Source organism: Leptonychotes weddellii, chromosome 11, assembly GCF_054177405.1.
Source record: "Leptonychotes weddellii isolate Sample4059 chromosome 11, ASM5417740v2, whole genome shotgun sequence".
In the NCBI taxonomy this organism is placed as follows: domain Eukaryota; kingdom Metazoa; phylum Chordata; class Mammalia; order Carnivora; family Phocidae; genus Leptonychotes; species Leptonychotes weddellii.
In genome coordinates this window covers 48,394,944-48,422,422 of record NC_138379.1, presented here as the reverse complement: position 1 = coordinate 48,422,422, position 27,479 = coordinate 48,394,944, and the positions used below count along the sequence as shown (strand labels likewise).

The following is a 27,479-nucleotide window of genomic DNA, read 5'->3' as shown; positions in this document are numbered from 1 at the left end:
TAGTTGATAAAAGACCCCAGAAAAGGCAGAGGGAGCCTGCCACCCTTATTAACAAGACAGTAAGGAAGCATTTACTCACAAAGCAAAGTGTGTAAATATTTTTCTTAGGAAGAATAAAAATACTGATCATACATAGAACAATGTGCACGTTCAGTCTTGGCACTTTTTCTTCAATTTAACCAATCTCTAAGCTGGTCGTGACCTCTGCTTATGTCTCTTTTCTCTGTAGAACAATCTTTTTCAGAAAGTTACAGTGGATAACAAGCATGTGAAAGATGCATTTTCTGTATCATCTTTGGAGGAAAAGCTATTCAGCGCAGCTTTCCCTAGAATCTCCTCGACATCCCCCCCCTGAAAAAAATACCTGCTTTGTCACTGATTCACAAGAATTTATAAGCAACTATGCTTACTTCTAAAAACCAGGCCAAAAGACCACTCTATAGGTTGATGGGGAAAAGGCTGGCTGAGAAAGATTTAAGTCCCTAAGGAGTTCTTGATTTTTCAAAGAAAAATGAAGGGCTGGCTGGGTTTTAACCCTTGGTGGTTAAAATGATGACTATTCCAATCAAAAAATATATCACTTCCCAAGACTCCATATTCACATTAGTCACATTGTGGGGTTTTCCCTATCTGGGTGTGTGTTCAGGGGATATAGGTATTAATTCTAACAAAAAATTTGAAAGAGAAAGCTAATATTAAAACAAAAAGCCTCCTGTATCATTTGGGTGTCCTCATTAGTAAATTGTGTGTGTGTGTGTGTGTGTGTGTGTGTAATTTAAACGGACCATTTAGATCCTAGGAAACTACAGTATAAAATAGGGCATAGGACACTGGACCTCACGTTCCTTATTTCTTAGAAAAAAACGGGCAGCAAGTGGGAAAAATTTGATCTGAATGATTTCCATGCCCTTTCGAGCTATAGCATTTTATGATTATAATCCAGCCTTCAATTTTTCTTTCTTTCCTCTCCTGCTGGTTTTCCATCTCAGTGAAAAGCCAGGCAGAAAAAAGGAAAAGGAATCCAAAAGTTGCTACCAGCTGTGGTGAGAGGTCTGGTTGGGAAGGAGGTGAGGAGGTCAGGGAGTTGGGATGTGGGCCTCCTCTACCCATGTCAATGATCCACACCCTGCCTCACTTCCTGGCACTGATGTAAAAGCTCTCCTGAAGAGATTATTGTCCTGTGTCAGTGGAGGAGAAAATTCATTCTCCTCTGGTAAAATTACTTAGGAAATGGAAAGCAGTGTTGCAATCAAATTCAGAAATACTGATGGGAGGGGTCTAAGATGTTCAAGGCAGCCTGCCAGATGCTGGACAGTATCTTAGATGGGGCCATCCAAGATGGTCACTATGAAGAAGCAGAACTCCAGCCACACAGACATTCAAATACATTCCATTAGAGACTGAGCTCCTCAAGAGCGGGGACTGTCCTTTCCATCCTGTATCTCCATGACCCAGTACAAGGTTGGCACAAGTTCGAAGCTCAGGAATGTCTGTTAAACGGAACAGAAAGGGTGAACAGCACAGCCTTCGGTCATCAGCTTCACCAGTCAAGCACAGTGGCAGCTTCCCATCTTAGTCTGTCACTTTGTAATCAGACAGCAATTAATTAAGCAGCTTTAATCTCTTAAGGGCATTTTTCTTTTAGGGGAAATGAGCAAAAACAAAAACAAAAAAAACACCCAAAACCAAGAAAACCAGAAGGCATTCATCACCAGTTCTTCCTCCAGACAAAAATCTAAAACTTAAATTAAAAAAATAAGAAATGAAGCCACTTACAAAAGGTTTTCCTGGGAAGTTGCAGCCATGATGAATTAACCTTTTAAAAAGAGGCAATTATATGAAAGGGTCCAAGGGCTGGGTGCTTAATCCCCTGATTTGACACTGACCCAACAGGCCCTGATGACTCCTTCCAGCAGATACAATCAATAGGTCACGAATATGTTGCCAAAGGTCTTCCCCACTCTATGGAAAAGGGCTGAGAGCCCTCTTCTCAGGGCACCACAGAATGACCTTCATCCTCCAACTTCTCCTAACTTCCCCTTTAATAAAAAAAAAACAAAAACAAAAACCACACACACAGAATGCATATACACAAGGAGCAGAGCTCGTAGGACATGGGAAATTTGTATGGTGAATCAGATTCCAGTGATTCGTGAGAAATGTCTGTTTTGTGAAATAGCGGCTCTCTCGTTCTCCCTCACCAACCCTCCCCATCACTCTGTTTTCCCTTCCTGTCTTTCTCTTTCTCCAAATAATTCATGTCAACAACACCATTTGTGATAAACTTCACAAGCAAGCAAGCAACAGGACACAGACGTTTTTCAGAAGGAGAAAGTGTTCAGGTGTTAGTTAAGTACGGGAAGCATTTTAAAATACAGATAATACCTTAGTGGTTTTTTCCTCCTCCAAAGCCAAGCAGATGAGAGGGTAAGCCCTGTCGCTCCTTAACCTAAACTGCTTTGCCTCCACAGCAAGGACTACTGCTCGGCCGGAAGTCTGCAGAACAACTGTCAGGGCCCCTCTAGACACAACAGGAGGTGCAAGGGGGAAAGTCAGCAAGCTGGATCTGGCGTTTGCAATACTCACTTCACAGGAGGGAGCTTTGCACTCTGCACCTGAACCTAAAATTCCTTGCTACTGCTATGCAACTCCTTAAAACAAAAGTATGACTTCGGGGAAATATTTAAAATATATATCTTTTTCTATTAAAAATATTTATCTTTTCTCCAAAACCAAAAACCAGTTCCAACTGAAACGTGTTTTTCAAATGACTGGAGACCTAGACAAAAGGCGGCAAGTGGAAAAAAGAAGCTTCTTTGCTACCACCGAGCGGATGAGCCTCCCAGGGATGTTCGCTCAGACCAACGAGCAGCTCTAGGAAATGGCAGGAACTGAGGCTTTCTCTAAGGGCCTTCAGTGAGTCACCCTCCCCTTCCTCCGCAGACCAGCACCAGCTCTGCTATCCTGGGGACCGACCGTCCAGCAGCCTGTGGAGGCCTGTGTGGCTGGCAGGGCCTGGAACCGAAGTGGTGTGAATACAGAGGAATGGGACGGATGCATGTGTTTTAAACACACATCTGCATGTGTGCACGCACACAGACACACAGAACACAGAACACATACATTCAAGTGAGGGACCCTCCCACCAAAGCAGTCACCGAGGAGGTTCCACACATCTCAGTGAGGACCAAAATGCTTACGACATCTCTGGAACTTCTCCCCGGGAGCTGTTCCTGAGCAGCATGAGGAAATGACTCCGACTGCTTGACAGCTACAACTCGTTTGTAACTCTGAAGCCCTCTGGCCCGACCTTCTCTTCTAGAGGCTTCAAACAGCTTCTGACTAGTTTCAGACTTAAAATTCTCCCTCCTGTAACCACAAAAGAGTAAAGATCTGCCCCGAGAAGAGGGGGCAAAATTCTCCTGAGAGGAATCAAAAGGTGATCTGGTAAATCCCTAGTGATCAGGTGAGTCACCGTTCTGGGTCTTAGTTTCTGCCTTAGTAAGAGGAGGAGGTTGGAAAAGATGACCATTAAGGTCCCTTCCAATTCTAACATTTTAGGAGTTTATATTTCTAGATGTTTCTAGACGTTGAGGACAGTTCCAGAAATGTTTTTGCCAACGGCAACATCATTGGAAAAGCTATGCAGTATCCTGCTGGAGTCACTCAAGGGGGACAACGTACACTGGGATACATAAGCTCTAAAACCTTTGTTGAAATGCCAGTCACATGACTTTATAGTAACAGCTCGTACATGCACAGGGAATGCCAGCCCATCTGAGATTCCCTAAAATCATCTCTTAATCCCTATTCCCAATGAGCCCAGACGGGCAGAAGCACCAAGCACCACCAGGGATGCAAAAGACACATGGTGTCAGCTCCTAAGGAAAATAAACCCCAAAGGTCCATGGGACTGAATTTACCAGCTGCATCCAGCTAGATACCTTGTTTCCATAGTATGGAGTTTCAGCATTGCTCTTGCCTGACTTCTGGGCAAATTTTTGGGATTTTAGATCAACGTTGCAGATAACCCTTGGACATGTGGAGAGTAATAACGAAGTTCAGCTATAATTTGTCTCACAGGGCGGAAGCCCCCTCCACCCCCCAGAAAACAGAAGGCTGTAAACTGTGGTGGGGGCGGGGAGCAGGGTGGATAACTGCATAGTATTTATTTATATAGTTCCCATCGATCTCAATTATCTGCCTATGGATTTTACACAATCAGTATTCAAATGCTCAGCCAGCTTTCCCTGGGCTCCCGTGCGTGGCATGCCCTTGGGCTGCTGTCCATTACAGCAACCTGTTCAACCTGCTAGTGTGGAAAATCTCTGGGATCTGTTGTCAGGAGCCCCGACAGTCAGTCTGGGCTACGCCACTTAGTGAATGACGGGACCTGAACGTCCGCCCTGCAGTTCCATCATCATCGAAAACGGCGCTGATAACCACTTACGTGTTAGTGCTCCTGGGAAGACCAAACTGAACACTGACCGTGAAGTTGGTCTGTCGACTAGACAGCGCATTAATCCGATGTTACTTTTTACACAGGGAAGGTAAATTAACTTTTGTAGGACGGTAAACTCAACTGATTTCATTAGGTATATTTACTTGTGGCACAGGGAAGGAGAAGGGGCAACATGATCTTCTTGGATCTGCCAAAGAGCGACACTGACCCACTTCTCTGAGAAAGAGGGAACTCCCTTTTATCTGCAAGGCTGATTTAAAATAAGACCCTGTTGAAAGAAGTCAGGAGGTCTGTCAGTTTCAGAAGGTATCCCCTGTCTCCTCTACCATCTCTAACTCTGGCCCCTGTGCTCCTGAATCTCGTTCCAAGTGGGTGTTGCCAGATTTGGCCCAGAAGCCCTCAGGGGTGGGTCACTTAGGGGTGAGGAGTGCTTCTGGCCGTGGTCACCGGGAGGCAGAGACATAGTGCCCTTGGACAGAGACCACAAAGGCCCTGGAACCTCTCAGAACCATAGCAGACAGTGTTTTGCCATGAAAAGAAACCCAAAGTGAGAACACTCAGCTCTTCAGGATAAATGATCAGGCCCACAGACCTCTTAAAAACAGGCCACATGTTCCTGGGGCGCTACTTGGCCCCGGCCACGTTGCTGGACCTTAGGAGATACTGATCCACGCTCCCTTTCCGCCGACTCCCGGTCCGCCTCTCGTTGTCGAACATGCGCTGCAGCTGCAGGGCCAGCCGCCGGTCCTCCTCCTCCTGCTGCAGCTTCTGCTCCATCTCCCGCAGGCCCAGGGCCCGGGCGGCCGGGCCCGCCTCCCCACCGCTTTGCCGCAGCTTCTTAAGGGAGCCGTTTTGTTCCAAGTGCTTGGTCTTACAGTGCCTTTTCCGGCCCCGGCGCAAGGAAGGAAGGGGCTCCTCACCTAGGCTGTCCGCCAGCACACCATTGGGCAGATCAAAATGATTCGCCGTCTTCAGCTGCTTCTTCGTTTTGAGGGCCCCGCCCAGAACACTATTTTGGGGCAGCACTGAATTAGCCACTGGGATGTTCACGGTTGTGCTCATACAGGTTTTGTCTAACTTGGCCTCAGGGGTGCGCCCCGGCCCTTCCTCCTGCTCCTTCTCCGAAGAAGTCCCACTGGCTCCCCCTCGGGGTTCTGAAGAGCAGCACATTTCCGATGGGATCTCAGGGCTCCTTTTACTCTCGCTGCCCTGTTCGCCTTTAGTTTGGCTAATGGAGGGGACATAATCGAGGTCGGTGGGGGTGGGTCCGGCCCACTCAGAGAGGGCCTGACCCCCCGCCAGTCTTGTCTGTAAAGCCAGAGGCGGTTTTTCCTTGCTAGAATGGGTCACCTCGGACACTACTAAGTCTTCCGCTGTTTCTGGAGCCAGGGAGGTGAGGGTGGCTTTCGAAAGGGTCTTTTTGATCTGCCGCTCCTGAAAGATCTGTTCCCACTTTTTGAGGATCCTGGGACTAGCCTCGTAAGAAGTCTGCTTCTGCAGGCTTCTGCTGAGGTTGCGGGGTGTTGATTTGATGATGAGGGGACTGAGCACTCGGCCATCGGGGAGTCTCTTGGGAGGAGTACACGGTGAGCAGACAATGGGCTTGAAATGGTTTAGTTCCTCGGAGATGCTGTCGTTGCTCTCCGGACTGATGGAGCGTTCTGGCTTATGCAGGGAAGCCAAGGATGAGAGGGAGCTGAAGGGGAGACGTTTTTCGACCGTTAAGTCAGGGGCTGAGAGGCAACGGTTGTTCTGGGTGGACAGGAGGACGCCGATGATGGGGTTGGAGGCTGGGGCCATAGCCGTAACCTAAGAGAGGTTAAAAAGATTCTATAGACATACATATAGACATATTTTTTTCTCTTCACAGTTCCTTCAAGATGGTAGAAGGATAGCAGGGGAAGGCTAAGAAAAGGGATCAAGGGTGATGGGAGCCTAAGAAATGGGAAAATCCCTAACCTAGAATGCACACCATCTGCAGAAATTCCTACACACCTGAAACAATTAATAAAACTGAAAACCTATAGGGAATAAGACTGATAAATCACTGAACTCTACCTCTGAAACTAATAACACACTACATGTTAATTAACTGAATTTAATTTTAAAAGAAAAAGAAAGAATAGGAAGGGAACAGAAGGGAAAAGAAAAAAAGGAAAGGAAAGGAAAAGAAAACCTATAGGGGAAAAAAAACTCATCTAGAACTTTCAAAGAAGTTCTTCTACTGGTCCTCATTCCACCCTTCGCTACTAATTCAAACTCTCTTCCTTCACATCTATTTGCAAACTTCTCCAACATAATTAGAATGCCTCGGACCCACTGTGCCTCTGCCCATCTGGAATAGTTCCTTTTATGGCCGTGTGCAAGGAGCCACCAGATGGGCGCGGAGGGCTCCAGAAGCCCGTGTCTGAGGTGTACCTTGGTTTTGCTGGTCGGGGCTGCTCTGAGTCTGCTCTTCACTCTGTCTTGAGCAGTGTCACTGCAGCTCTGACTCCTTTCCACCTTGGAATTTAGGTTCCTAAATAAATAAGTAAACACAAGTCCAAGAGTCAAAAGTAGCCCATATACCAACTAAGGAAAAAGAATGACAATCTCTTCTGTACTTTCAAAGCCACCTGCCAAGAAAGACGATTCCCCTGGGCAACTACAATAGGAAATGAATCAGTTTATTAACAAAACACGTTCTAAGAACAAATCCTGTCAAAAAAGGAAAAGTGCTCCAGAGAGGACATTTGGTTTAAGCCTTTGTTTCCAAACTAGACCCTGCTTAAATGATAAAAGGCCAATGGCTGTTTCACTCATGCTTAGAGAGATGTAGGGATAATTCACCTTCTTTAATAGGTTGGATCCAGTGTTAAAATTCCCTTTACAAACAACAAATTTTTTCCTTTTATTAGGCCCAAATGTCTCCTCAAGCAATCTAAGGCAGCCATGAAACAAAAGGACTTCCGAAATACATAGCAGTGCACTCAATTTTTATGTAGGGAGTCAAAATTAAATGCAGTCTCTTCCTTAACTCATTACATTTGAGTTTCCAAAGGCCTAAATCCTGGTAATTTAAGAGATTTCAGGAACACATGGTTTTTTTGTTTATGCATGCAACATTATAACTTTATAACCCAATCCAAACCCACAGTACCCATATGATAGCATTAATCTTACTGTGTAAGAATTATATGCAGGTGACTGTTACCTACCCCATTGACAAGGGGGTCTGTAGGAATTTTTTTTTTTGAATTTGTGATTATCTTATTATTCACCTTTGTTTCCTACTCTCCAATTTGTGCCTAATACACGTCCAGTGAGAATAATGCTTTTACCAATGTGTACAGCTGTTACTTTACCTTTGCTGCAACTCTATTCAACAAGCATTTATCACACACTTACTATATGCCAGTTACTGAGGAGCACCATCTGGGCACTGGCAATATGGAGAAAAATGAGACGTAGTTTAGGGTCTTCAAGGAATCAGAGTCCAGTGGGGCAGACAAATAAATAATTCAATATAATACAGTGAAATGGTACAATAACAAAAAAGTATGTCTAGGAGACAGTATGGCATAAAAGAGGGAGTTATGAATTACCTGGGATGGAGTGAGAGCAGGGTTGGAAAAGCCTCCCTGTGGCACATGTAGTTTGAAGGGTAAATAAGAATTTGCCAGAAGTCAAGGTGGATGCGGATGATCCCAAGCAGAAATTATTTCCTTGAATGATTCTATTTAGCTTTAGAATGAAATACATCATCATAGCTACTCTTTTGTAGCAAAAGATTTACTTTTTTTTTAAATTTTTATTTTTTAAGGATTTTATTTATTTATTTGACAGAGAGAGAGAGTGTGCGCACAAGTAGGCAGAGTGACAGGCAGAGGGAGAAGCAGACTCCCTGCTGAGCAGAGAGCCCGATGCGGGGCTCGATCCCAGGACTCTGGGATCACAACCTGAGCTGAAGGCAGATGCTTAACTGACCGAGCCACCCAGGCGCCCCAAGATTTACTTTTTTTAAAGTTTCACTATGCCAGGATTAGCTCAGAAAACTTACAAAGGAGGAAACAAGGTGCATTTCCAGGGTGTCTCTCCTCTCCCCACATCTCTAGCAAAGGCCGGTCCTATCTGCCCACAGTGGCTTCTAATCCAATATTTCTGTGCTATTTTTCCCATTCAAAACCCTCTCATCCTATGTCTCCTGACCACATCACTTTGCTATATGGTTCCAGTCTGCTGATCTAATCTATGCCCCAGTATCAACAGGAGAATACGGTGGCCAACCTGCATCATATGTCTAAACTTGACCAAGAAAACTCAACACTGAACCTAAGCAAATAATGTGAGCATTGTACTATCTAGTGGGAAATGTATTTTGGAATAGTTCAGAAACTTCAACATCACTCTCTAAAGGCAGCTGCTTAAAAATCAGCTTGGTTTGTATTTTACCTGGAATAGTACTGAAATTCATTTGCATTTCCAGAACTCACACAAACTGTCAGTGTAGTAAACCACCCAGAAGTAAACTGGATGACAGATTAAAATGCTGGCGTGAACAACATATACTTTGGGTCAGGAGGAATCAACATAGGGCTGAAAGAGAAAGCCTTACTATTTCAAATGTATGACTTGTTTGGCATCATTCCTTGGAGAAACAGTAGACACTTAGAGAAAAAGATTTTCTGATCAACATAAGAAAGAACTTTTTAACTTTCATTAGAGCAGTTCACGGATAGCTGCCTTGGGAGATACTGAGCTCCATGTCATTAGAGGTGTTCAAACTGAGGCTGTACCTATATACTTCAAGGTCCAAATATTCCACAATTAAGAATGAGCTTAATACAATTTTTAAAAACAGGCTACATATCCATACTGGCAGCAGTAGCAGAGTCAAATTTAAAGATGCTGGCTACATGCCCAAATTATCAGATGTACAAATAGCAGTTACCTATTGCTGGGGAGAACCTCTTCACATGGCCCCTAAACTCCATTTTGGAGAAATGAAAGGAGAAAGGAAAGGCCCGGAGAGGAAACCTGTACTTGCAGACTGGAGCACACAACAAAGACACCCGAAGTAGTTTCTGACCATTTAAAATCTTTTTGGCAAACCTCGGTATGGCTGACACTGTCACTGTCTCTTCCATTCGCTTGGTCAGCCGACTCTACTGAGCACCAACTCCATGCAAAGCATGAGAGACAGACTGATGAAAGATAATCTTGACCCACGGGAGCAGCCAGTCACTGAAGTCCACCATACATGTCACAGAAGTGCTATGAGAGCAGTAATTGTACAGCTAAACTCTCCAAGCGTTTCCTTCTAAGAGTTGTATAGTTTTAGCCCTTACATTTAGGTATCTGATCCAATTTGACTTCTCTGTTGTATTTGGTGTGAGGTTGGGGTCCAACTTCATTCTTTATTTAGCATGTGGATATCCAGTTGTGGTCCCAGCACCCGATGTGAAGAGACTATTCTTTCCCCCACTGAATAGTTTCTTGGTACCCTTATTGAAAATCAACTGACATATGGGTTTATTTCTGGACTCCCAATTCTGTTCCACCGACTGATATATCTACCCCTATTTCAATATCACACTTGATTGCTTTGCCGTAAATTTTGAAATCAGGAAGTGTGACTCCTCTACTCTTGATCTTTTTCAAGATTGTTTTGGCTGTTTAAGATCCTCTGCAATTCCATATGTGAATTTTCGTATCAGCTTGCTCATTTCTGCAAAAAAGGAGACTGTAATTTTAATAGGTATTGCAGTGAATCTGGAAAACAAGTTGGGGAATATTGCCATCTTTATTTTTTTTATTTTTTTATTTTTTTAAGATTTTATTTATTTATTTGACAGAGAGAGATAGCGAGAGCAGGAACACAAGCAGGAGGAGTGGGAGAATGAGACGCAGGCTTCCAGCGGAGCAGAGAGCCCAATGCAGGGCTTGATCCCAGGACCCTGGGATCATGACCTGAGCCGAAGGCAGATGCTTAACAACTGAGCGACCCAGGCGCCCCCAAGGGAAATATTGCCATCTTAACAATGTTAAGTCTTCTAATCCATGAACACAGAAGGTCTTTCCTTTCATTTAAGTCTTCTTCAACTATTTCAACAATGTTTTGCAGTTTTCAGTGTGTAAGTCTTACACCTCCTTGGTTAAAATTATTCATAACTATTCTATTCTTTTTGATGCTATTGTAAATGGAACTGCTTTCCTAATTACATTTTCGGATTGCTCATTGCTAATAGTATAGAAATGTAACTGATTTTTATGTGGTGATCTTGTGTTTTGCAACTTTGCTAAATTTATTAGCTTTAGTTTTTTCAAAATTCTATTATTTTTAGGATTTCCTATGAATAATATCATGTCATCTGTGAACTGAGATAGTTTTACTTCTTCCTTTGCAATCTGGATGCTTTTTCTTTTTTTCCAGCTTTATGAGATATAATTGACATATAATATTGTATACACGTAAAGTGTACAATGTGTTGTTCTGATATACTCATGTATTTTGAGATGATTACCATAGTAGGGTTAACACCTCATATAATTACCATCTCTTTTTTGTGCTGAGATCATTTAACTTCCAAGTATCCTTGAAAGCAGCTTTCAAGTATATAATACAGTATTGTTAACTATAATTACCATGCTGCACGTAAGATGCCCAGAACTTACAACTGGAAGTTTGAATCCTTTGACCAACATCTCCCCATTTCCTCCACCCTCTGGCAACCATGTTTCTCCTTTCTGTTTTTAATATTTGAATTTTTTAAGATTCCACATTTAAGTGATATCGTACAGTGTGCATCTTCTCTCTTATTTCACTTAGCATAATGTCCTCAAGGTCCATCCGTGTTGCTGCAAATGGCAGAATTTCCTTCTTTCTCATAGCTGAATGATATTCCACTGTGTGTGTGTGTGTGTGTGTGTGGACACCACATTTTCCTTATCTATCCATCCACAGAAGGACACTTCGAGTGTTTCCATAGCTTAGCTATTGTGAATAATGTTGCAATTAACATGGGAGTGCATATAGCTCTTGGAGATCCTAATTTCATTCCTTTGGATATATACCCAGAAGTGGGATTGCTGGATTTTCATTTTTTGAGGAAACTCCATACTGTTTTCCATACTGGCTGTACCAGTTTGCATTCCCACCAGCAGTACACATGGGTTCCCTTTTCTCCACATCCTCACCAATACTTATCTCTTATTCTCTTGAGGATAATAGCCCTTCTAACAGGTGTGAGGTAATATCTGTGATTTTGATTTGCATTTCCCTGATGATTAGTGATATTGAGCATCTTTTCATGTACCTATTGGCCATTTATCTTTTTTTTTTTTTTTAACATTTTATTTATTTGAGAGAGAATGGGAGAGGCCAAGCAGGAAGAGTAGCAAAGGGAGAGGGAGGGTCAGGCTCCCCTCTGAGCAGGGAGCCCGAAGTGGGGCTCGATCCCAGGACCCTGGGACCATGACCTGAGCTGAAGGCAGACGAGACGCTCAACCGACTGAGCCACCCAGGCGCCCCCTGTTGGCCATGTATATGTCTTCTTTGGAAAAATGTCTGTTTAGTTCCTCTGCTGATTTTTCAATTGGGTTGTTTGGGGTTTTTTAGTTATTGTTGTTTGTGTGTGTGTGTGCTATTGAATTGTATGAGTTCCTTAAATATTCTGGATATTAACCCCTTATCTGACAGATGACTGACAAATATTCTCTCCCATCCCTCAGGTTGCCTTTTCATTTTGTTGATTTTTGCTGTGAAAAGGACTTTTAGTTTTAGCCCCACTTATTTCCTTTTTTGCTTTTGTTGTTTGTGCTTTTAGTGTCATATCCAAAAAATCATTGCCAAGACCAATGTCAAGGAGCTCTTCACCTATGTTTCTTCTAGGAGTTTTACACTTTCAGGTCTCATGTTTAAGTATTTAATCTATTACAAATTAGTTTTTGTGAGTGGTGTAAAATAGGGGTCCAATATCATTCTTCTGCATGTAATTATGCAGGTTTCCTAATACCATTTATTGAAGAGACTGTGCTTTCTCCATTGAATATTTTTGACTCCCTCGTCTAGTATTAGCTGACCATGCATGCACTGGTTTATTTCAGGGCTCTCAATTCTATTTCTTTGGTCTATTTTTATGCCATACCATACTGTTTTGATTAATACAGCTTTGTAATATAGTCTGAAGTCAGGAAGTGTGATGCCTTCAACTTTGTTTCTTCTCAAGAACAAAGGCTATTTGGGGTCTTTCATGGTTCCATACAAATTTTCGGGTTGTTTTTGCTATTTCTATGCAAAAGGTCATTGGAATATTGATAGGGATTGCATTGATATAGATGGTTTTGAGTAGTATGGATTTTTTATTATTAATTCCTCTGATCCATAAACACAGGATAGCTCTCCATTTATTTGTGTCTGCAATTTCTTCCATCAACGTCTTACAGTTTTCAATATACAGATCTTTCACCTTCTTGGCTAAATTTATTCCCATGTATTTTATTTTTTGGATGCTATGGTGAATAGGGCTGTTTTATTTCTTTTTTTTAAGATTTATAGATTAGAGAGAGAGAGAGTTGGGGGGGCAGAGGGAGAGGGAGAGAGAGATTCTCAATCAGACTCCCCACGGAGCGTGAAGCCCAAGGCAGAGCTTGATCTCACAACCCTGAGATCATGACTTGAGCCAAAATCAAGAGTCAGATACCTAACTGACTGAGCCACCCAGGTGTCCTGGGGCTGTTTTCTTTCTTTTTCAGATATTCCATTGTTAGTGTGTAGAAACATAAGTGACTTCTGTATACTAATTTTGTATCCAGCAACATTACTGAATTCATTGATTAGCTCTAACAGTTTTTCAGTGGTCTTTAGGATTTTCTATATATAAGATCATATCATCTGCAAACAAAGACAACTGTACTTCTTGCTTTCTAATTTGGTGAGAATCTCTTTGAGTTTGTTTGGTGACCTATGAGCTTCCTAAACATAGATATCCAAGCCTCTCCCCCAAATTTGAGCAGTTCTTACTTCTTTAAATAACTTTTCTACTCCCTTCTCCCTCTCCTACTCTTCTCCTTCTAGAACTCTAATAATTCACAAATTGTTTCTTTTGAAGGTAACCCACAGATCGTATTGGCTTTCTTCACTCTTTCTCATTCTCCTTTCTTCTGCTTAATCCATTCTGCTTTTTTTTTTTTAAGATTTTTATTTATTTATTTGACAGAGAGAGACACAGCAAGAGAGGGAACACAAGCAGAGGGAGTGGGAGAGGGAGCAGCAGGCTTCCCGGCCGAGCAGGGAGCCCAATGCAGGGCTCGATCCCAGGACCCTGGGGATCATGACCTGAGCCGAAGGCAGACGCTTAATGACTGAGCCACCCAGGCACCCCCATTCTGCTATTGATGCTCTCCATTGCGTTTTTCTTTTCATTCACTTATTCTTCAGCTCAAGAATTTTCTTTTGGTTCTTCCTTAAGATTTCTCTTTGTTAAACTTATATTTCTTTTTTTACTGTACTGTTGTCCTGATTGAGTTGAATTGTCTTTCTGTGTTTTCCTTATAGCTCACTGAGCTTCCTGAAAACAGCTATGTTGAACTCTTTATTGGGTATATCACAGATCTTCATGTCTTTGGGATCCATTACTGGAAAATTATTATGATCTTTTGAAGGTGTCATATTTCCTTGATTTTTCATGTTCCCCCTTGACATTTTGCATTGCTATCTTCACATCTAAAGTAGCAGTCACTTCCTCCAGTCTTCATTAATTGTCTTTGGGAGAGAAATATCTTCCATCAGCCTTGGTAGGGATTCTGAGGCTTGCTCCTTGCTTCTTGCTCCCTCTTGTGGCAGAATTCTTAAGCTTGTATGACTTGTCTTGATCTGCAACATACCAGGTCAAGTGCTGACAGCCTCCCTTTTGCTTTTCCAAGGGTGGCACTAAAGCTCAAGTTTGTGGTCTCTCCTTTGCCCACAGAGTCTGACTGGCTTTCTACACATGCTCACTAGTCATCAATACTCGTTCTCACAGCCACTGGGAATATGTACAGGAAATGGGCTACAGGGTGGAGGTGTGAATGAAGTGTGTGAAGTGCTGGGAGTGCCTGTGAGTCAGGTGGGAGGATCCACAGATGAAGATCTGGTTATTTATTTGAGATTTTTCTTCATTTTAAATGTAGGTCTTTAAAGCTATAAATTTCCCTCTAAGAACTATTTTTACTGCATTCCAACAGGTTTAGTATGGTGGGTTTCATTTTCATTCCTCTCAAGGTATTTTCTAATTTCTCTTGTGATTTCTTTTTTGATCCATTGGTTTTTTAAAAATGTATTGTTTAATATCGACACATTTGTGAATTTTTCAATTTTCCTTCTGTTATTGACTTATAGCTTCATTCTATTGTGGTCAAAAAAAGATATTTTGTATTATCCCAATCTTTTAAAATTTATTGAGACTTATTTTAAAGTATAACATATGGACTATTCTGGAGAATGTTCCATGTATACTATAATAAAATGTGTGTTCTGCTGTTGTGGGGTAGAGTGCTTTATATATGGTAAGTCTATTTGATATATAGTATTGTGCAAGTCTTCTATATCCTTGTTTACCTTTCATCTGTATATTACATCCATTATTGAAAGTGGGTATTAAAGTCTCCAACTATTATCATTAAAATGTCTACTATTCCCTTCAGTTCTGTCAGTTTTTGCTTCATATATTTTGTGCATCTATTTTTAGGTGTATATGTGTTTACAATGTTTATATCTTCTTCTTTTTTTAAGTAATCTCTACACCCAACGTGGGACTCAAACTCATGACCCAGAAATCAAGAGTCACATGCTCTACTGACTGAGTTAGCCAGGTGCCCCATATAATGGTTGTATCTTATTAAGAGATTGACATTTTCATCATTATACAATGCCTGTCTTGTCTCTTGTAATAATTTTGTCCTAAAGTCTACATTGTCTGCTATTAGTTTAGCTACTCCAGCCAGTTCTCTTTTGGTCACTGTGTGCATACAATATCTTTCTCTATCCTTTCATTTTCAACCTATTTTTGTCTTTGGATCTAAAGGGAGTCTCAGCATATATTTGGATTTTTTCTTTTTTTTTTTTTTTTGAGAGACAGAGTGAAGGGGAGAGGCAGAGGGAGAGAGAGAGTTTTAAGCAGGCTTCATGCTCAGTGCAGAGCCTGACACAGGGCTCAATCTCACAACCCTGATCATGACCTGAGCCAAAACCAAGAGTCAGACACTTAACAAACCAAGCCACCCACGCGCCCCTATTTGGATGTTTTTTTTTAAATCCATTCTACCAATCTCTCTTTTATTTGGAGAGTTTAAGTTATTTACATTTAATGTAATTACTGATAAGGAAGGACTTACTTCTGCCATTTTGCCATTTGTTTTCTATATGTCCTATACCTTTTTTGTTCCTCGATTCTCCATTAATGCCTTCTTTTGTGTTAGACATTTCCTGTGTACCATTTTGAGTCTCTTCTTATTCCTTTACTAAATATGTTGTAGTTATTTCCTAGTGATTGCTATGGGGATTACAATTAACATCTTAATTTACAACAATCTATTTTAAAATTAGTATCAATTCAATTTCAATAGCATACAAAAGCTTTCTTCTATATAACTCTATTCTCTCCCTTTTACATTGTTATTGTTACATGAAAAGCCACAAAAATCATGATGGTAAAAACATCTTATAGCCATAAACATATTATTATTGTAGTATTTGGTCAAGATAAGAGGCTTCAAAATACTGGCTGAGAATAGTCAAGACTAGTGAACTTGATAATATTTTTAGGGTTGGAAGAACTCAAACAACATCTTCACGAAAAAATAAAAGAAGGGCGCCTGGGTGGCTCAGTTGGTTGGGCGACTGCCTTCTGCTCAGGTCATGATCCTGGAGTCCCTGGATCAAGTCCCGCATCGGGCTCCCTGCTCGGCGGGGAGTCTGCTTCTCCCTCTGACCCTCCCCCCTCTCATGTGCTCTCTCTCATTCTCTCTCTCTCAAATAAATAAATAAAATCTTTAAAAAAATAAAAATAAAAATAAAAAATAAAAGAAGTAACTACTCTCACTACTTTGGGTTTTTTTTGTTGTTTTTTTTTTTAAATTTTTTTTTTTAAAAGATTTTATTTATTTATTTGAGACAGAGAGAATGAGATAGAGAGAGCATGAGAGGGAGGAGGGTCAGAGGGAGAAGCAGACTCCCTGCCGAGCAGGGAGCCCGATGCGGGACTCGATCTCGCGACTCCAGGATCATGACCTGAGCCGAAGGCAGTCGCTTAACCGACTGAGCCACCCAGGTGCCCTACTCTCACTACTTTGTACACATCTATTTCTGTACCCTCAAACCCTAAGACATAGTGGATATATTTAATAAATTTCTTATAAATGAACAAAAATATGCACAGAAACACTTCTCTCCTCCTTATGAAAAAAAGAAAACTTCAACATTTATTAGGAATGTAATATCTGTCAGGCACTGAGCTGCTTTAAATATATTATATCTCATTTAATACATACAGAAACCCTATGAGATAAGCATCATCATCCTCATTTTACAAAGAACTGAGGGAAGTGATCTTCCAAGGTCACACAGTTGTGAAGCCAAGATTTAAACCCGTATCTCTATGATTCTAAGCCTGGGCTCTTTCTACCACAGCATATTGATCTTACATTCTACTCTACTCTGCCATAGAACAGACCCAGCACATCTAGGGAACCTCTCTCTTCCAAACACATAATGAAGTCATAAACAAGAGAAAGCAGCATTGTCTGAAAGGCAACTGGCTTAAAATTTCCATTGCCAAGAGACCAGATGGTTTCTGGGATGCAGAGTTAGGCTAAAAATACCCACAACCACAATGAATCTGACTTACAAACAAAGAAAAGGAGAGGCAACCAGTATAAACATGCAGCTGGAAAGCAAGAAGATTTAATGCTTATAAAACACTGCTTAAAGGGTTTTCAAATGGCAATACAGGATACAAAACACTAGATAGCTCATACTCTCAACTGTTCAATCATCACTCTCACATACCCAAACCACATTAGTTTTTTAATTAAACTCTCAGGTCAGGTAGAGCTAAGTTCCACCAAGAAGCTAAAGGCTGGAGAGGAGCCTCCTTCTAGCCCCTAGCCTGCGTGTATGAGCCCTCCCTTTGGTCACAAGGGTTCTGACAATGGTTTGATGAGAAAGTGCATAGGTTTGAAATAAAGAGAGACCTGAGTTCAGTTCCATCTCTGTCACTCTAATGAGGTGAGAAGCTCATGGGTGAGTTACTTAACGTCTTTGAACTGCATGTTCCTTAGCTGCAAAATGGGAATAGTATTATAAAACTTGTAGGATTAATGTGAGAACTAATGTGAGTACTTTACATTCATCAACATGACAGGAAGCACTAGAAAAAAGCTAGTTCCCCTGACGCAGAGCCCGACAACTCAACAACCCGCCCTCTGAAAACTAGCAGGTATTTCTGTCCTGGTATAGCAGAGAGATTACTGACACCTATAAATCCTGCCCCTCTCCCTAAGTTCCACATCACTTCTCCTTAAGCTAGCTTCCTTTTTCAACCAGATTCCACGACTTTTAACAAGATTTGTCCTCTTAATAACCAGGCTATCTGCTTGATTTGTTTCAATTCCTTTATCTCTCCCCAACACACACACACACACACACACACACACACACACACACATGAGCACAGGACATGCCCCAGGCCGTCACCAAGTCTGTGGCTTCTTATAACTCACTACCTCATCTTTCTTTCTCAGTCTCCTCTCCCTCATGGCTACTGTTGGACTACTCCCCACACACAACTTGCTAAGTCTAATCCTTAGATTTTTACAGAACTTTCCAACTACCCTCAACCCCTTTCTTTTCATGCCATGGCTTCATTCTCTCCACTCTTTAAAACTCTACTTTAAGCTAATTCTAGATGCTTCACTTTTAGAGGTCGAAAAAATCCTAAGAAACCACCCAGTAAAAATCCCTGCCCGGCAGATCGCCATAACAACCTGCATTTTACATAGATGAGACAGAAAGGGAACAATTGAGTTTACTGGAGCTCACACTGCTACTTCCCCATCATCTCCCTAGACTAGCCTCCCCATCCCCACCTCTCTGGCTTTGCCTCCTTTCATCAATTCTAGAGCTAGTCCTCCAATATCATATCACTCGTGTGTCTGTTTGGTATCTGTTACCTGAAAGCATCTGTATTTTCATTGGTTCATTTTAAGGAAGAGGGACAAGTCTGCATATTTTAATTTACTCCAACACTGACTGGGCATGCATTTAATATTGCTGAATCTGTCAGTCGTTGTCTCTATCTCTCCTCCAACACACCTTATAGTAAACACCTTAGGTCTCTTTTGATGTGTCCCACTCTGAACCATAGCCTCAGGCTTAAAGTATTTGGACGAAATAATGAGGACAAAATAATGAAAACTAAATAATGTGGTTCATTTCTACTTAATTAAGACTGAATTACTACTCAGTGGGAAACATTTTTCTTTTATAGAATCTATAAAAAGTATCACCATAAGCTGTTGTTAATGCATTAGAATGCTAAAAGCAACTTTAAAATATATGAGCCTTATCACTGTGGTCACTAGACTCCCCATATCCCAAATTAATCCTATGGAATCTAGTCTATAAAACAGCCACCAGCCAGTCTGTTCCTCTATACAGCTCCCAGAGCCCGCCCTCCTATGCTGCAAGTTTGACAATGGATTCTGACAAAATTCCAGTTTAATCCACCCAAAGGCACAAGATCTATCTTATTCAAACATTCCCCAAGTATTTATTGAGCCTCCCCCCCATAGGCCAGGCGCCTCCCTAAGCATTGCAACTATAAAGGTGAACAAGATGCTGTTCCTGCTTGCAAAGAATTTAAAGTCCAGTGGGAAGACAGGCAGAGGTGGCAGAGGGGTCTATACGAAGGAGATGGGGGACACTGGGGTAGAGTGGAAAGAGCCCCTAACTATTCTAACTCAGATCCCTACTATTCTAGCTATCTGAGATTTGGCAAACCATCTTCTCTCTCCAGGCTTTAGTTTTCTCATCAATAAAACAAAAGAATTAGTTAAGATAATATTTAAGATCCTTTTCAGCTCTAAGGGTCCACATTCTAAAAGAATATAGAGTGGCAGTAATAGTCACTGAACTTACCATGTGCCAGAAATCTTGCTAAGCGCCATTTACGTAAGATATGATTTTGTATGGAATGGCAATACAGGGAACACTGCATTACTGTCTTTTTTTTTTTTTTCATTTTTTAAACTGGAAAGAGGATAGATGGTTGAATTATATCCCTTTTTATGATTATGCCCTATTTCCAAGAAAAATCCATAGTGACTTACTGCAAAAATACATAAAGACTCAGCCTTAATGGAGGATAGAGATCACATTAAATAATAAATATGGAAAAAGTAAACCAAAGTTTGTTGTTGTTGTTGTTGTTTTAAATTATAGGCCATGTTGGAAAGTCATGATGACTGAACTAAAAACCCTAATTCTAAACCTCCTGATAGCAAAAGCAAAGAGGAAAATGAAAGTGGTCATGTAGCCTTTTGAAAAGACACACCTCAACAGAGAAAGTTTTTCTAGGCTGAGCTTTTGGAAGAATCTGCAACCAGGTTTTTTGTTTGATTCTAGTGAGGAAGAAAGGAATGAGGAGTGAAGGGAAATAAATGTGAACAAACAAACCAGTTTCTCAATATATCAAATAAAAGTTTAACTTTACAATGATGTATCTTATGGTTCAAGTTCACTTTTTTCAATTAACATATATTTTGTGATTAACTTAGGAATGATCTTGGATTAACTATTACTCTATCTGCCTACTCGAGAGACGTTTCATTTTCAATAGGACTGTACAATTTTAGGAATAGTGCTTTAAAGCCCTCTTTGCTTTGAATTTTTCATATAAAGAGAGACTGGGTTGTTCGCAAGACTTACAGCCAGAGTCGATTAATGGATTCCTTCCAAAATAACCATCCTATCAGGCCTACTCATTCTTACCTCTATGCCTTTGGGCTTAAGAAAGAAACATTTATGAAGTAGATAAGTAAAACAAATGCAGATTGATTTTATTTAAATACAGTTGCAACAACTTCCAAAGCTTTTACATATGACCTCTCTTGAGGAAAAGAACTTACGGAGAAAACCTATTCTTTTGTTGTTGCTTAACACATGGAAAAAAAGGCATTTGAAATATCTAAAAACTATTAAAAATGCTAATACTTTTTTTAATGTGGAAAAATATATATAACATAAAAGCCATCACTTTAACCATTTGAAGTTTACAGTCACATTGTTGTGCAACCATCACCATACTAATTATTTTTTAATATATCCATAAGCTACATCCCATTGTGTTAGAGTAGGCAGTTAGTCAGGCTTTAACAGGCCAGCCAAGAGGGGTGTGTGTGTGTGTGTGTGTGTGTGTGTGTGTGTGTGTGAGTGAGTGATGGCTCACTGCCGCTATCAGGGAAAGTTAGAGACCCATCCTGGCTGGCTCCAAAAACAAAGCCATAGAAGCCAGATCAAACCAGATGGGCCCAAGAAAAGAAGGCCAGAGATCCTGACCAAGTAAAGAGAAAAGGTATGAAACACTGCTCCCAAGAAATCCCCTCCCCAAGGAATAAGTATTCCACCCTGTAGTGAACAACTGTCAATAAAAGACAGAAACCCAACCCCAGGGTGCGCTCTCCTTGAGCTTGCCTGCTCTCATATCTCAACAGTGGACTCTCATTTTCATGAACTTTCCTACTTGCACACTCAACTGTTGTGTCTGGTCTATCCTTGAATTCTTTCTTGCAAGGAGACCAAGAGCCTTCAGCAACATCTTTGGGATGGGCTGGGTCAAGGCCTTAGGGCCTCAGAGAGTCTCCCCAATTCACCTGGCAACAATTTCAGCATTAACAAGTCCATATTGGAGGCACCTGGATGGCTCAGATGGTTGAGCATCTGCCTTCGGCTCAGGTCATGATCTCCAGGTCCTGGGATTGAGCCCTGTGTCGGGCTCCCGGCTCAGCGGGGAGTCTGCTTCTCCCTCTCCCTCTGCCTCTCCCTCTGCTTGTGCTGTCTCTCTCTCTCTCAAATAAATAAACAAATCTTTAAAACAACAACAACAGGGCGCCTGAGTGGCTCAGTCGTTAAGCGTCTGCCTTCGGCTCAGGTCATGATCCCAGAGTCCTGGGATCGAGCCCCACATTGGGCTCCCTGCTCGGCGGGAAGCCTGCTTCTCCCTTTCCCACTCTCCCTGCTTGTGTTCCCTCTCTCACTGTCTCTCTCTCTGTTAAAAAATAAATTTTAAAAAAATCTTTAAAAAAAAAATAAAACAACAACAACAAAACAAAAACAAGTCCATATTGTTTTTCTAAGTATTCTTTGGAACTGAAATTTAAATATTTTCTTATCTAAGGAAAAAACCTGTTGACTACATAAGAGAGGCAATTCACAGTATTACCATAATCGATTTTCCAACCTAAGGTTTCCATGACATCAGCAAACTATGTCCTAAAAAGATATGCCTACCAACCAAATCCAATGAATTGTTCTAATAACTGTACTAATAACTGAACTCAGTCCACAACCTTGGATATTTGGAAAAAATGAATGCTGAAATGTGTAAGACAAATTGCAAACACTCATTAATAGTAAAATGTTATGTGACTCTTCTCCTATAAAGTAGTCCCATTGTGGCTCAATGATACAGAGTAAGGGCAAGAGTGGGCCAAGGAGCAGGAAAAGAAGATGTATTACAGAGATTCCAGAACCACACATAATTAAAAGCAAACCCCAGGGCACCTGGGTGGCACAGTCGGTTGGGCATCCAACTCTTGGTTTTGGCTTGGGTCGTGATCTCAAGATCGTGGAATTAAGCCCTGCATCAGGCTCTGTGCTCAGCAGAGAGCACAAGCAGAGGGAGAGAATCTCTCTCCCTCTCCCTCTGTCCCTCCTGCTCATGCTCTCTCTCTCTCTTAAATAAATAAATCTTTTTTAAAAATTTAAATTTAAATTTAAAAAAGCAAACCCCTCCGTAAGGGCTTTATGTTTTACCCTTTAAAAAGAATTTTCTAAGTTCCTTGCTAGGCATTTCTAAGTAACAACATATTAACCTGCTACCTCCTTTATAAGAACGAATTTGTAAGAGTAGAGATTGGAATTGGTGATAACTAATTGAGGCAATTTGGCCTCGGCATCATATTTGGATTTTAATAAATAGTTCTCTTTTTTCCAAGTCATTTCAAATTATGAGATTTTAATTAATCACAGACTGCCTAAAAGCAACATTTATTTGCTTTAGGGAGTATTTCTTGTGACTTCATTGGAATTAATGATATGATCTTTTTCTCTTGTCAGTAGATCTCTCTCGTAATCATTAAAATATGCCTGCTATAAATGGGGGGAGCTCCATATATACAATCAGCAGCTGAAAAATTCTTAGTCAAGCAATCTTGAATTTTTTAACTTTAGAGGGCATCTTCAGTTCAAGTTCATATGCACAACGTTAAGAGTTTAATCTTTACCATAAATGGAAAGTATGCTGGCTTACATCTTACTTATTGGGTTCTGATTACATCAATCAAACCTAAGTGGCTACAATACAGTGACCACTAAACAAATGTCAAATGAATGAATAAATACTCCAGGAAAGAGCCTTCCTGGAAGAAGGAGTTACCATTACCTAGAGAAGGGGAGGCATTTAAGGGAAGGTGGGCGGTTAGTGAATGTTACTCTCAGAAATAACAGGAAAATCAGACTGCTCCAAAAGAACACATACAAAAAAGATTCAGATATAAAAACGACATCAGGGATCACAATAGTTCGTACTTTATAACATTCTTAAGTTGGAAGCTTTTTGGGGTCACATTTATTAGTGATTAGCAATAAAAAGCCTCAAAATAAAAGAATAAAATAAATAGGTGTATGTCTACAGGGGCAGCAAAAAAGAGAGATCTACCTTATGGGACTGCTGGGAAGGAGGAAAGGAACCCCAGATATAAGGGTGAGTAATGCCAGCTTTAACCAGAAACAGACAACACAATGGCATAAGATGACGTTTTTTCATTTTATATTAAAACAGAGAGCATGGCACATAGTAGCTGTTCACAGAATGTCTGCTGAATAAATGATTCCTTCCTACCATCCCTCCTCCACTTCTTCTTCCCTTCCTCCTATTTATGTATCCCTCTTCCCCTCTTCCTTCCTTCCTTCCCTCTCTCCTCTTTTTCCTTCCATCCTTCCTCCTTCTTTCCTTTTTCCTTGCACCTAGTCCCTTCATTATTCCCTCCATCATCCAACATCCATCCATTTCCTCTCCCTCCTTTCCTCCCCACAGCCTGCAAAGTCTAAAGGATCAAGAGATTCCTTGACAAGGGTCTTAAAAACCTTTCAGTTTGCCCTCCTGAAATCTATTCAAGATATATTTTAGTTGTAGGCATTGAAAATAAAATGACTCTGGCCTCACTTCCTACCAAGAAAAAAAAGTCCACAGAGAGAATGGATGGATATTGTTTGCAGAAGCTGTCTTTGTGGTTCCCTCCAAGGATAAAAAGGTCACACTTCGCAGCACAGAAATTAGCATAATCCTACCCTGAGGACACCAGAAATCGGTAAAAATCACTTTTAGATCAGCCCTTTGTTCCTAATGGATATTTGAAAACCAATTCCCACATCGTTCCCCCTTTCCCACCTCCCCGAAAAGTGGCTGCAACAAACACTTTTGCTCCCCACCCAAGTCCCTTTAGTCTCATACTCCAAAACGAAAGAATCGCAACTGAATTCAGTATCAGTCTCTTACCCTGCCAGGAAAGCTAAGGAGTAGGAGTTGTTCTTAGAAACAAATGCCGAGCGATGGGTCTGTGTCATCTTGCCTCGGGAAGGTTCTTCGTTCTCTGAATCTGAGAGGCGCGCAGGACACTGGCAGGAGACAAGGGAGACAACACTGTCTTTTTGGTGTGCCCATGGACTCTCCCAAAGTTATTGTTTCACAGCTATTGTACGTCCTGTCTCTCAGGGAGCACCCATGTTTCCAACTGCCTCTTGGAGATCCTGATCTGGGTATCCCAAATGTAGCTCAAACTTAATATATCCAAAATTCAATTCACTCTTTTCTTCTCTAAGCCCCACTACCAACCCAGCTAGAAGCCTCGATGTCTTCTCTGACTCTCTCCTTTCCCTTTCTTCAGAGTCATGGAGGTTCTGAATACACCCAATACTTCTCGATATTATATTTCATTTGCGCCCTATTAAGAAAGGATGACCTGTCTTCTCCCGGTGGCAAACTGAGGCTCAGAATAGTTAATGTGCCTAAGACTGTGGAGTTAGTAAGTAGCTAACACTAGGACTTCAATCCAGAGTGTCCATCTCCAAGCTGCCTCCATGCCTGTTCCACTCTACTCCTAAAATGCGTTCAGATCTAACCCTTCCCATGTATACTCACTGACATTGCCTTGCCTTAGATTCTCATCCTCTTCTGCCTGGACTGTTGCAATCATCTACTTACTGCTCTCGTCAGCCTTTCTTCCCTCTAATCCTACCATACTATCAAGCACACAGATATAACCTATTACTCTACTCTCCGTGTACCATCATAGCCTTTCAAAGCCTCTCTTCTGGGCATGCTATTCCCTTTGCCTGTAACTCCTATTCCACATTCTCTGCCTAAAAAATACTCATTGGCCCTTCAGGGGCATCTTATATGCCACTTTCTCTGCGAGGACTTCTAAATACCCCTAGAGTCAAGCTTTTTCCAACATGTTGATACTCATTCAGTTACCTTCATTTTTAGACTCTTTTTGAGTCTTTCAGTTTACATTTGAAGTTTCTTTATATGCACTTAGAAAAGAAGTCCAGAAAGACAGTTACCAAAATGTTCATAAGGGTTGTCTCTAAGTTGTTGGATGATGAGCAACTTTTCATAGCATATCTCTTTGCTATGACTGTAACTGTTATACCAATTGTTTTCCAATAATTCACACTGTTATTGGTATTAACTGTACCATAACAAATCATAAGTTGTCATGTCCATTTTATTTCCACTCCAAACTGATAACAACAGATGGTAATATCTTCCTCTAGAATAAGCACTTTCCTCCCTCCATTTGAATTCAACTTGATAAACATGAATCAAACACTTGTGATATACAAGATACTGTGGGAGATTTTAAAATAGCTAGGACACATTTCCCTTACTCAACAAACTTATAAATCTAGTAGAGAAACACAAATACACAAGCATAATGTAATGGAGAAAGAAATAAGTCCTGTAAATTTACAAACTTGGGAGGGGAGAGAGTAGATGGTAGGAGTGGAGAAACAACTGAGGAATTCCTATAGGTTCCAGGAAGGTGACTGCTTTTGCACTGGGTATGGAGAGATGAATAGCCTTTCAACAGGTAAGCAGTGTGGCATTTCAATTAGATGAAAATGCAACAGCAAAGACTCTAAGGAGGAAAAGCATAAAGTTATATATTTGGGGGAACACAAACAGCTCTGTTCCCTAGAATTTGGGGGCATGAGTAAGGATGGGAAGATCAGTTAGAACAATACTAAGGACCTGAATGTTGGGGTAAAGAATTTTCATTTAATTCCATAGGAAATGGGGAATCACCAAGTCTTTTGGTGCAGGAAAGTAAAATGATCACTTCAGCTCTAATCATATTGTTCTCTACATAAAATACAATCCTTCAGCTGGCTTTCCACTGAGCCTCTCTTGGAGGCTCTCTCTTTGGTCCCAATTTGAATGTAGTCTTGGCAGACTAAATGAAATTCTTTTTCCAGTACCAAAAACTCTTAAGACCTATTTAAAGCAAAATCAGAGGCCTTTAAAAGTCCTCAAAAAGACAAAAGCAAACAGAAAAAGAGATACAATCACAAAAATCTAAAACTTTATTCAATGTGTTTTTGCATATAAAATTTTGTGAAACTATTGCAAAAAAAAGGATTTATACTTCCTGATTCCTTTTAAGATTACAATTACGAAAACAATGAATCGTGGAACACTACATCAAAAACTAATGATGTATTGTACGGTGACCAACATAATAAAATTAAATTTAAAAAAAAAGATTACAATTCCTTTTAAGATTATAAAATGCAGTTGATTTCTATTTCAAAGCTGGTAGTGGCAAAAGAAAAAATAATTAGAGCCATTTCCTGGCCTTGACATGAATTAATACTAGAGATCATTTCCTAGAGGAAATTTGGATCTGGCCAGGCCAAAAACAGCAGGTTCTTTCTATCAAAGGACCCCAGTGGAGGGTAAGCTCTCTTTGTCAAGATCGGTTTGTCCTAAAGAGAAAGGTCCTTCTGGGTCATTTTGCCTAAGGGATCTAAAGGAGGGCCCTGCTGGGGTGAAGAAGCAGAGTTGTAGTCTAGAGATCACAGACCACAGTTGGGGCTATTAGTCAGAAAACACACTGTATGCACAAAGCTATCATATTTTACTCTTGCCTTCCTAGCTAAATTGCATCCTTTCCAGTCTTTTTCCTTTTGTAGTTCCCAATGAACAGAGCATTAAGAGTATGCAAGCATTTCATGTTTGTTAAGCTGAATCTTTTAGAAGGGTGAAACCCTCCAAAATGCAAGTGGTTACTTTTACAAGAATTAAATAATAACAATTATTATTGTTATAACTGGGATCAAAAATGCACAGTTGACAGCAGCAAATACCATGGATCCAAGAAAGCTTAAATAATTTCATTTCCTCAAGTTCAGGAAAAATGCCTTTGCAAAGAGTGAAGCAAAAGCACAGTGAAATTAACTAACCTGGCCAAAGCTGTACAGTCTGTTACAATGCTGGGACCTGTTTAAGAGGCCGAATCCTTGGGGCGCCTGGGTGGCTCAGTTGGTTAAGCGACTGCCTTCAGCTCAGGTCATGATCCTGGAGTCCCTGGATCGAGTCCCGCATCCGGCTCCCTGCTTGGCAGGGAGTCTGCTTCTCCCTCTGACCCTCCCCCCTCTCATGTGCTCTCTCTCTCTCATTCTCTCTGTCTCAGATAAATAAATAAAATCTTTAAAAAA

At 41.0% G+C, this 27,479-nt stretch overlaps 1 protein-coding gene across 1 annotated transcript; it reads right to left on the bottom strand.

Annotated features, from left to right (window-relative positions):
- Positions 1–83: 83 nt before the first annotated feature.
- Positions 84–24,588, bottom strand: RNF169 (ring finger protein 169). The gene is made up of 3 exons (XM_081798850.1): positions 24,256–24,588; positions 6,881–6,980; positions 84–6,271 (listed from the first exon to the last, which is right to left on the bottom strand). Exons 1-3 carry the CDS (start codon positions 24,321–24,323, stop codon positions 5,087–5,089), a joined length of 1,353 nt encoding a protein of 450 aa, XP_081654976.1. The 5' UTR covers positions 24,324–24,588; the 3' UTR covers positions 84–5,086.
- Positions 24,589–27,479: the final 2,891 nt, after the last annotated feature.

What these genes read in the sequence shown, in the direction of transcription:
- RNF169 (XM_081798850.1), bottom strand. Translation starts at nt 24,323, where the DNA reads ATGACACAGACCCATCGCTCGGCATTTGTTTCTAAGAACAACTCCTAC. An exon ending in TCCTTAGCTTTCCTGGCAGG is followed by an intron (nt 6,981 to 24,255) that starts GTAAGAGACTGA and finishes TTATTTATTTAG; the next exon opens with GAACCTAAATTCCAAGGTGG. An exon ending in CCCCGACCAGCAAAACCAAG is followed by an intron (nt 6,272 to 6,880) that starts GTACACCTCAGA and finishes AACCTCTCTTAG; the next exon opens with GTTACGGCTATGGCCCCAGC.